This window comes from Helicoverpa zea, chromosome 11, assembly GCF_022581195.2.
Source record: "Helicoverpa zea isolate HzStark_Cry1AcR chromosome 11, ilHelZeax1.1, whole genome shotgun sequence".
In the NCBI taxonomy this organism is placed as follows: Eukaryota; Metazoa; Arthropoda; class Insecta; order Lepidoptera; family Noctuidae; genus Helicoverpa; species Helicoverpa zea.
In genome coordinates, this window is record NC_061462.1 from 8168022 (window position 1) to 8180200 (window position 12179).

Below are 12179 nucleotides of genomic sequence, written 5' to 3' on the forward strand. Positions count from 1 at the left end.
TTACCAATTTGAGTGATTATGTTTCGTCGAGCCCGTTGGCTGGGAATATGTAATAAGGAAATTCGCTAAAATGAGCGGTCGCGATTATTTAAAATCGCCCGGATCAGGTAATGAGATGATAATGTATTAAAAAAGTGCATTGAACACGTTTTTGGGTTATGCATTCCATTATGGCGTCATGTTGTTCAGAAATATGTGTAAGTTATAGCCGAAAATGTATCGATATACTAAGTATATTAGGGGATGCATATTATTATAAAATTACTGGAAAATTATAGTAATAGCTATCCTTTTTATTGCAAACCTTTTAAGTGGGTTGTTATGTGAGTTATAAAATGCTTGTATGTAAAACATGCATAACCACTTAGGTACATGGTTCTCCCACCGACTTTTAGTTAGAGCTTTATATTCTTAAACCTTGAGTACACGATACCCCCAACATTAAAAGATAATATACCTGCAATTATGCGCATTAGACAGACTGTAATAAAGTAAAAATGATGGAGGTTCTGTTTATGTAACAGGGCCAGAGTGTCGCAGACAAACCCAGCCTAGTCTCGACAAGTCCTAGACACATTTATTGACTTGTAGAACATGTTATGCTCAGTCCAACATACCGTGTTATCTTAATTTGACTCATTAGACTTGGAGCGCAAATATCTACTTTACATAATTTTATCGAAGAAAATTGTGCGCGTGGGCATACTCGCTGACGACGTGATCCGTTTTAATGTCGCCCTTCCATTGAAATATGCTAAACAATAGACCCGTTCCATCGTCAACCAATCCGTCTTGGCTGAAACTATAAAACACCCTTTACAGTTGCGTTCCAAACTAAAAAAGTTAAAAGCTATTGTTTTTGTCATTAAAAACCGTTTACGATCCCACAAGTGTAAATAACTGCTTCCCGCGTTGTCAACCGCGCGCCACATGTTTATCGGTATCGAAAAAAATATTCAAAAGCAACCGATCTGCTACAACAACACTTGTAAATCACGCTGAAAAGTTTTACGAATTAGGAACAATTAAAACATCGAAGCAAACAACAGTTGTTGCGAATGTCCTCCGCAACTGCGGGACCATTGTGAGTTACGAGCGGTTTACAACCTTATAGATCTTAGTCCGAAATTCTTTACGACTAATATAACTTGCGCAATCCTTTTGTCGCCCAATGGGGAGAGGGGGGCAACTTGGACAAGTTTCTTTTGTTTGCGACACGTGTTGCAGAACGGGTTGTGCCCGACACTTGTAAGGAGGAATCTTGGGAACGGTTACGAGTCGATTTCCTTGGAAGCGATCATTGTCTTTTTGCTTTTGAACTTGAATTTTTGGGAGTCAGATTATATTGTAATTTTCAATGGTTGTTTTTCAACGAAAAATGTTGCGTTTTAATGCCGTGCGCCTTTCCGAACACAAATTCGTTTAACCTGTTTTTGAATCGACCGCCCCAGGCCTCTCTCGAATGCAATCAAGATCGGATTGAGATCACACTGCTATAACAGCTTTATTATTGTCGTTTGTACACTCATACTGGGGCTTCAATGTTGGTTATTTTGAGTGAAACCTCAAATTTCATCACTCGCTTTTATGGTTGCTGGGCTTTAATTGGCAGTTTCGGGTAACGGTGCTTAAATATGCTACATAATGAGAAAAATTCTGGTAGGTCCATTTTTTATTTACTGGTGAGCATGGGCCCGTAACCTTTGGGGTCTGCTTCTCCCGCCCCACGTTCCGGAACACGTAATGCGTCCGCGCAGATGATATTTTTCAGATTTGTGCATAACGGAAACGTGCCGTCATTATATACCGATTAAGGCTTGTGTGTGACACTATACTTATTTTTTGCTAGACCGAAACTCCGCCTTTTGCTTTAATGAAGCCATTTGTGTCATGTTTATTGCTTTTACGGCGTACTCCGGATTTTGAGGAGAATTTACAAGGCGAAAATTGACACTGAAATTATGGTAGCCCTAATTAGTTGGAACACGTGCGGACTTGGTGATGTTTTCGTGTTTTTTGTGTGAAGGGGAAATGTAAAACAACATAGATTTCCGCAGATTGTGTCTTGTTTATTTACATAGGTGACGTATTTATGGACCAGAATAACATTTGTTTCGTATATCTACATAGTTAAGAGTTTTTTGGGTCTATTAGTTAGAGGAGTACCTATGTATAGGCTTTTACTCTACTCCGAATTCGTACACAAATCATTAATTTTTCAATAAATGACTCAAATATCAAACGGAATCATTTCACTTCGATTCAGAGATAACGTCTGCAAATAATCCTCAGCTTTTATTTCATGACATGTAGGTATCGATCCGTGGCTTCCAAATTGACCTTCATTCGATACATTACTGTGGGATACAGAGAGAAAGCTTCGAATTAACATGCAAGCCTGATCTGGTTCGAGTAATGACTCTTAATGCATTCGCTTATCAGTGCTCTGGTGCATTCGTCATGTTGAAAATTTTTTGGGTTAATCAATTCAGTAAATGTAGGTACGGGAATTATTTACAGGTTCATTTGTGTATTCATGAATTGAATTTTATGCTGTGGTTGTATGCATTGAATTTATAAGTACATAGAAAGATTGAGACAATGCCTTTAGGTGCTTATTCAGTGTAGGTACAGTTCACACAAAATATTTAGGGATACATAATTTTTGAAGTCAATAATACAGATTTCTCTAAACTTTGATATCTTTTTTCCTTCAATTATTTAATTTTACATACATGGTCACTTCTACCCTTTTATGTACTGCAAGATTTATCACTAAACAGCATAAATAAATAAAGATAAAAACAAAATAAAGCTACAAGTACACTACGTATCGTTCTAAGCAATCATGTACTAGCGCTTAGGTAGCCCCAGCAAAGATGTTGAGATTGCTAAGCAAACACTACGGAATCTCTACTTATGTATAACTATTATTATACAGATAGCCAGCCTATTGTGTTCAAGAAATTTTGCATTTAACTTGGTACACCATTGCAAAATACATAGGAAACCAAAATTTTCTACTTGTTGTTGCAAAATTCATACATTGCCCTGGTGAAGACTATTTGAAATAAACTGGAAAAAATAGATATACTTACTGGGTGAAATATATTTATTTATTTACCACAAAATACAACAATATTATAACAGGGGAACCTAATAAAATTGTGTATTGACAATTTTATAAGGTACTTCATCTAAATTACTATGTAGGTATATTCTTCATCAATAATTTTCCGGCTTCTGTTTGTTTCTAAGAATTATTTCGCTTAACTATAAAAATACTCTTTCGTCCCTAGCCATTAAATTGATTACAATCGTAGAAAATAAACAACGATTTACAGTTAATCCTGTATATAACTTGTACATAGGAATGGCCTCACAATTCTCGTGGTACCCCCAACAGGCTTTTACGGGTTAGGTAATTAGCGTCACTCAATTAACCATTACAAGCGACCGCAAGAATTTTTGTTAATTATTAAAAAGGTTGCACTTAGGCGAGGGAGAAATTGAAGAAAAGAGGTTTAGTTACATGTTGTTGTAGCGTTAGAATTTTCTGCAGTAATTAGCCTCAAATGCAGTAGACCTTGTTTATGTTTCAAATTGCTCTTCTATGGAAATAATAAACTTCTTGGTAGGCGATCCAAATTCAGATACGTTAAGTGTGAAATCAATCGTCATCAATCCAAATATAGGCTTTCTATGACATCATGAACCACCTTCGAAATATCTTAACGAGTGAGCATCAATAAAACAAATGACATTCTAGACCAATAATAAGCATATTTTCCACACTTTCTCACGATTCCGATTAAACCATACTCCATGCAACTTAAGAGGATAGATAAGGATGTATGAAAAGAGCCGCTTGGCCCTTACGCAGGCTCCGATCTCACTACTTGAGATAATTAAGCCATTAAATTGGTTCGCGTACCCTTTTATACTGTGAGAAGTATGGCCACAGAACTTGGTTTTATTTTGGATGCAACAGTAACAGATGAAGCAAGCAATGTGCTTGTTTAAGTGCTTTATCGCTCATGTAGCTTGATTCAACTTAATTGTGACAAGTATTTAGTTTTATTTATGCCTTCGGATGCTCAAGTCTTCAAAAGGAATTTATATACTACTATAGTCACTCTCTGAGAACTGAGTAGCAGTGATTTAATCGATTTTAAACACTCCTTTCCTTGATATTTGCCTTCTCTATATGGATAAAATGTACAATACAACATTAAATACCATCATTGCCCTTTCAAAATAAGTGTTAAATGCGCAATAAATACCGAAGACATTTAAGAAATCGAATTTTCAATCTCTTCACGCGTCACCGATCACTTCAACAGTAATTTTTCAAAGATGATAAAATCAACTGGGTCGTGAGCACTTACTTCAATGCAACTACCAAATTTAATTCAGATACATTCTGATTGGTCTTAATCTGATATATAATATACCTACTGAGAAAGTACGACACCGAAAAAGAAAGAAACAAGACGAACTCAGCGTGCGTTCGGCCCTATACATAATGTTAAGGAACACGCAACGACCGGCATGCAATGAAAGCCTTCGAATAACCGCCTCGACAGGGCTGGCATTTTAATATTAATATATATTTGTAATAAATCGCGAAGTTATTAATATTTCTAGATCCTGCTGGCAAAGTAGGATATTGTGGAATGCCATTGCTCAATATTGACTTGCAATGAAAATATCTGGTGGGCTTGACAGGATAATCCTGAAAAATGATTTTATGCGGTTCCAATGTTATTGTCACATCGCATTGTGACTTGTGACTATGTGTATTTTTCCCCGTCGATCTATATGACTCTCGCTCTTTATAAACTTAATGTAATCAAGTAAGCACTCATGTACGCATTTATATAACCCAAGTACAATAATGAAATTACATCCATTCTTTTTCATAGCAGCCCTGACTGAAATCAGTCGAATTTTTGCAAGTCCAGTCAGTGATCCAGTCGCGAATCGAGTTTTCGGTACGCAATTGTAAAACATTCCGCAATTGAAGCTCAATTTTAATTTATTATGTTGCTTTTCCAATCTGCACATCCTATTGAATCATTCTTTGAGTAGGAAAATAATCTTACTGGTTACTCGAATTTCTTGTTCCTTCATCTGCATTTATATTGCATCTGAAACTCAACAATTTCGCATCTTCGCCCACACGTGTTTATGTTTCTTAATCAAGTTTGCAACCAGTCTTAATTCCCGGTCGGTGGGTCTCAAAGGCTGCCCCTGCGCATATATCAATATCGACGTTTAAACGAAATGAAGCTGTCGTCACCGCCAATTGTAACGTCATTTGAACTAAGCTGCGTGAGACAACCAATCCCATTCAACATTCAAACGCTTCTCTGAAAGCAGATCCGCCGGTTCAATGCACAACTTTTTTTCAAATAACCATGTATTATTTTTAAGGTCTTTGATTCAAAGATTATTGATGATTAATTAAAGTTTTTTTTTCTTTTTGTTACAGGAGCAAACGGCCTGAGAAGACGAGGAAGACAAACGTACACTAGATATCAAACACTAGAGTTAGAGAAAGAGTTCCACACGAATCACTACCTCACACGGAGGAGACGCATAGAAATGGCACACGCTCTCTGTTTGACGGAGAGACAAATCAAAATATGGTTCCAGAATCGAAGGATGAAGTTAAAGAAAGAGATCCAGGCTATAAAGGAGTTGAACGAACAGGAGAAGCAGGCGCAAGCACAGAAAGCAGCAGCAGCGGCGGCAGCGGCCGCGGCTGCCGCGCAAGGCCACCCCGAACATTAAGCGTGCGCGCGCGCATAGCCTTGTCCAGTGATACTATCGCAGTCCGCCGAACACTCCATAGCTTTGTGTTTTTTTTTTTTTTTGTAAATTGTTTGTAATTATTTTCTCGTTATTTAAGTGTTGTTCGGTTGTTGTGATTATTTTTAAATTAATTTTTAACTAGACACAATGTTTTTCTAAACGAATGATGGAACAATAAACTGTTGAATGCTAGACTAGAAACGGGTCGTATTATTTTGTGTTCCGGGTTTTGTTTTTGTTGATTTATTGATTTTTTATATACATTTATATTTTAATCCGCGTAATCGTCGAAGATGTTCGCGTTTGGAAACCAGTGCAATTTGTAGAAATCTCTTCCGTGTAACATAGTGTAGGTGTATCGTAGTGCGTTTTACTTTATGTGCGAACGTAGCGCTCCCTGCTCGGCAGCGTCGGCGTCACGAACTATATTACATTGTACAAATTGAATATGCCTACCAAAGAGACCCGGTCTCGTACCCTTAAAGCTAAGTAAATAAAGAGTCGTAAGTTAAATTAATTATCCGCTATCGTAATAGGGACAGTGTGAACAGAATAACCTTCCGCGCCATCTAATCCTTCAATACTCTCGCATAAGTATAGTGTAAACGTGATCGTGTTCCTGCAGTTTTAATAGTCGGTGAAGTTAAACAAATTGCCATAAATATAAGTAGTTATTATTTAGCCAGTAGCGGTGTAAATAGTTAGGGTTACGTCTGTAATGATGGAAGTGAGCGGTTTGCGATTGCGCCGGCGCCGTGGAATGGGCAGAAAAAGCTTCGGGGCGAGTGCGGGGCGAGTCGGGGCGAGGCGCGGGGCGAGCGGGGCGGCTGCGGGGAGCGCGGGGAGCGCGCGCCGCCGGCCACCGAACAGGACTAGGTGAGTTTTTGTCAAAGTCACCGCCATTATTTATCGAGTGGAGACGGTCGCGAAAAACTTACTCGCCGTCACCAGTCGACGCGCGATGCCATTTTTGAAGTCGCCCAAGCGCGACTTCTACGGTATAGCTGTTTTGCAATGTTTTAATTTACTAAGTCCGTTGCACCTTTTGATGTTCCCGACTGTCTCCGCGTCGAGCATGTAGAATGTCGTCATAACACCCGCCTTAAGTATACCTACAACCGATGGAAACAATTAAAGATAATTTACTGGTCCCCGTAATGAATTTAATGGCATCCTACATGTTGACCGATTGCTGTCTGCCGCTTCCCGTCATAATTAACACTAACGTAACGACTGCCGCAATATACAATAATTAGGTGTCAAAAAAATGATAAAGGCAATCTTGTCGAGGTCTCTATATTTTGTAAGCATGCATAATGACTTCATCGGCTATACGAAGGACGGTAAGCGGTGGGAACTATTAATTAAATTGACTATAGTCCGTTTCATCTCGGACGCCGAATATGGCGACTGAAGACTCAAGCGGACGCTAAAAACTGAATTCCAAGACTCGCTCCACGTACAGTCTGCAGAAGAAAAACACACGAATATCTTTCTACCTATTTGGATGTGCTATTCATGTTGAAAAATGCTGAATAGCATTATACGTACGTGTCAACTCGTTAAATCAGGATTTAAATCTCATTTCTTAAGACCTGAAGTGGGTAAAAACTAGATCACGTAGGTAGTCAGTTGCACTTCAAGCTCCCAACGATATGATGAAAGATTATAAGGCATTTTACAAAGTAACAACTTTGTCGTTGCGTGTTCGTATTATATAAAGAGGTGGAGTTGTGTGGAAGTATTTGTCGCAAAAACTTCAGGAGTTAATCTTTATAGGTTTCAAACATTATTCTTGTTTGTATTGAATAATGGAAACGTGTTTCAAATCACGATTCAAAAAATCTATCGCCAAGTAAATTGTTTTTTCCTTGATATATGATGTTGCTGTCGTTGCTCAGGGCGGCCATGTTCGCGGTCCTCGACCTGGCCTGCCAAATCGACGATAACAGATACTTAATTATTTAGCCGATACGAAAAATTATTGGACATGGACGTATCGCGGCCCGAATTTTGAACATCTCAATTTTACTGGAGCATACCGGTCGAACTTTGTTTTATGGAACAATAATTTGACATTATAATAATTTATCCTTTATTTTTATGACTCAGTAATGTTTGAGTTCTTTATTACGGGTTTTTGAATATTAATGAATACGCGGAGCTGTATTTTCTCATCGACTGTACCTACTTTTTCACTAACTCGCTGGCATTTAAGTTTTTCATGCTCTTTGTGTAACCAAGAGCGAAATAGGAGTTGCTGCGAGCTCAATATCGTGTACGTTTTCAATTAAGAATAATGACTACTTCAATGCAATGTTTCTCACTTAATTAAAACATACCTTGGTAAATTATAAACATCATAAATGGCAGATGTGTCGATAAAAACGAATGTATTTGTCGATAATTCGCCCATTTCAGCACACAGGCATGCCTCTACTGTCCTTAACGAAGTCATGTATATTTTTTCTAAGCGTTTACTTAAGTATAATATGCAAGTTTTTCCATCTTTTGCAGGCCGTAAGTCAATTTAATCAGTTAATAACTCGACAAGATGTTTTTATTGGCTGCTAAATCAACTGAGCTGGTTGTTTTTGTTTGATTGGCTATTGAATTATATAGCCTAAGTAGGGTGTATTCCTCTCAAGGTTGTTTTTTATATATTTACGTCTTATATACATTGCCTAAAGTCTTTATATGAGGAAATGTGGTAGAATGACGTACATAGCCCGCCTACAATAACAAAGAAAAATACCTACGCGGTTGAATTGAGATTTTCCTTTTTGGAAAGTCAATTTAAAATATTTTTGTCTTATTTACATAAGAAAAAGTTCACAAGATAATTGAATAAATACACGGAAAGGTAAGTATAATATAAAATAAAATACGCTACCATTCAAATCTTTAAGCGTAAATGCAAAAATTGCTCTTTACTTAACTTCACTTATTATTAAATATTTATAAGTTAAGGTAGCTGCTCATTACAAAAAATACTAAGTAAATAAATGGCACAAATTAATCAATATTGACTGACATTTTTATTACGATTAATTATTAATTTTAATTCAGTGACGACCTTATTAAAATATTGCCTTTTTATGGGGTAGGCCTGTTTGCGCGAGGCTTATAGGGCCGGCATTTCTATACAGACATAGGTATATACAGTTTATATAAATGTATGTATATGTAGGCAGCTGATGTGATCTCTTATGTGGCTACTAGTTACTTCATTCGTCTGCTTCATACTGGTTCTGAGGATGAAATATTGCGAGTTTATTTTATAGGCTTTTGAAGGGAAATTGATTTTAAGTACCTATGGGGTTTGTTTGATACAGTATGAAATATTGTTAAAATACGCAGAAGGTTGCTAAATAAGAGAAATATGCAGAATATGAGTATATCTAATTTGTATAAGTATCGTCTTCATTTACTTTATATTTATGTAAAACAGTATCGTGTATCTAGGCCCAACAGCTATTCTGGAATATTAACTATAATTTATTATGTAGGTATGTACCCATTAAAGGCCACATTTGGTTTAGGTAAGAGACACAATTACATAGAACCTATGAGATTAAGATTCTCTGAAACTTTATTTACCGTTTATTCTTGTTTCAAACGAAAACTTTCTAATTGCACGATTTAAAAGTAAGGATTGCTCTGAAATATCCCTTGATTTCCTGAATGTCGTTTCGCCATACATGCACATAGAGACATATATGTTGCATCCTGTATCTAGGACATAGGGCTGTCTAACTGAAATAAAAAAAAAAAAACAATTGATCGCTTTCCATGTTATTATGTTAACCGATAGTCATTGATATTAATAGTGTCATCAAAACCTGCGAAGCTTTTTCTTAGTGGTGTGGGGATCAGCCTGAAACCTAACTAAAGTTAGTACCAGATGTACACACAGTACATATTCAACCTCCCCGAAGATTAGTAGACAGAGGTATTCCCAAAAAATAAAATGTAATCAAGCTATTCAACGATATTTCGATAGTCATTTGTTTAAGTATAGCATCGCCAATGAAGCAAGAACTTTTAAAAACCGAATTCTGGAACTATCCCCAAAAACAAAAGAGGCAAATCAAAAAAGTCTCAATACTTCCACACACTGTCCTCAAGTCCCGTTCAACCCTATCCCGAGTGAGGTTCGTGATTCGATAGTATCGTTCACCCGACCCGGCCTGTCCTCTACACGACTCCTTTAACTGTGCGACTAACCTCACTGTTTGTTCCTGGGAACATGCGCCGGTACTACCTGGTTTTAAAGTTAGGTAACTTAAAACGTGGGTAGGATTTTTATTGGTGAATTTGAGAAATTGTTTTCACTGAAATAGTGCAATAAAAATGCTCTCGCTACTTACCTACTGAGTTTTTTTTTACGATTCCACGATGATTGGATTTGTATGTACTAAAAATAATTTCATAGGTAGTCAAATTCATAGTGGGCCATAATGGGTCTGCTTTCGACCGCTGTTCATATAAGAGCAATTTAACAGGATTTCAAGGAGGCCTGAATACCGATACTGAAAACATTCTAGACCGATTATCTATTCTTTGTGTAATGTTGATACAGTTTACGAAGCCTTATTGGTCAATTTCAATAGCATTCAAATAAAAGCCTTCCGAGCCCACCTTTATGTAGTCAATCACCGAGCCTTGTTGGACCACTGAAACCGGTGCCAGATCCTGCTCAGTTCTTTTAAGATAAACTTGGAAAACATTTATAAGGACTTGCTTTAATCGGCAATGTCCGAACGACTACCAAACGGTTGATGCCTACAAAAATTCTTCTGCAGTTTATATAAAGGAGATTTAATACCTACCAAGCTGGTACTTCTATAGGTCTCCATACCATGTCTCAAAGCTAAGCCTTCTAAGACACTCCAGCCGTACCCAGACAATAACATGTACCTACTGCATGTTCATATGTATCTGCGATAATCTCGGCTACATACAATAAACCTACCCCACCCGTTAATCGAGTTAACCCCTATAAAATAACGAGACCAATTCAAAATTTACGACATATACGAAATGTTCGCTTACCACAACAGTTATTAATTGCTGCGGATATAGCCATAAAGCTAGGAACACACTAGACGCAATAAACATGCCTCTATCTGTACCCAGGGCCTATTTAATAGTCACTTTACAATAATTGGTGCAATCGATAGTTACAAGTGTTCTTCATGAATTATGATTGGTGGCTTAGTTTTTATGGTCGTTTGTCATGGCATTGTTGATTAGTAATGTCAGTTTATGTTGAATGAACGTTTAACAAAAGCTTTCGTAACTTCTGATCATGATGTAGGCAATAAACTGATGCACAGCACACAGATTTATGTATAAGAGAAGAGATTTGATGGCGCAGGTTAAACGCTAGTTAAACGCAAACTTTAATGAACCTACTGTTTACTTAATGTTAACACCTCCAATGAGTCATTGCTCCCACTTATTTTCGCACTTGCCAATGAGGGTTTTGTTAACAAACAATAGACTGGCCGGCCCATAGCTTGGAGGGGCGGGCGCGCGTAAGTACGTAGCTGTTACCGCATCTAACGACATACAATTATTCACTTTACAATCACTCGGGGAGAGCTGTAAAACTGACCAATAAAAGTTCATTATCTATTGGTTTGTTCGCGCTTCCAACTTTTATTTTATTAGTTTACGACGGTACCTCGACTCCTCATAAAACTAGTTGTAACCAGCTCTGATTGTGTGCCTCTATAGCCAAATTATTTTGTACGTAATTTAGTTTGATGACTGAATTATGTGTTGTTATGGTATTTTTATTGGATCGTTTATTGGTAGGTATTCGTTTGGAACTCGTTTTATTTTCAACTCATAAGTCTTTGTGTCCAATTCGAAATACTCTATTTGTTGTGATACCAATTTTAGTATGTTTGGCTTCTGTAAAATATAACTCAGTTCATTATACTCGTGCTTCAGAAATGCCGAATAATATAATTATACCTAAGTATTTTTATCTTAATGCATTTTTGAGAAGAGTTATTTTTGTAGATCTTGTAATTGGTTGTTCATCACTGCGTTCAGTGGCTATCTTTATTACAGCCGGGTATATAATTAATTTCAATACTTGAGCGTAATTATATACCTACCCTTTCTCACGATATGGCGTGCCGGTAAATAAATTTAATATTCATACACTCCGAGAACAGATATGAAGGACGTCGGAGGCTATATTTTAAAAATTACCATTTATTAAAAACTCGCTGAAAACGTTATTTACTGGGTACTAGTGACATTTGATGGGCGTGGTGGTGTTTATGCAAACTGCTGTAAGCCGTGCGGGCGTTTTACGTATCGGCCGGTGGGTTTCGAACGTACCT

The 12179-nt window shown here is 37.3% G+C and overlaps 1 protein-coding gene across 1 annotated transcript in view; it reads left to right on the top strand.

Moving 5' to 3' along the window:
* Positions 1-12179, top strand: part of LOC124634442 (homeotic protein ultrabithorax) — a 130917-nt gene that overhangs the window by 97247 nt on the left and 21491 nt on the right. The window contains exon 2 of the mRNA XM_047170024.1: positions 5495-6693. Within this exon, the coding sequence (XP_047025980.1) occupies positions 5495-5796 (302 nt within the window). The 3' untranslated portion in view covers positions 5797-6693. The remainder of the gene's footprint in view (positions 1-5494; positions 6694-12179) is intronic.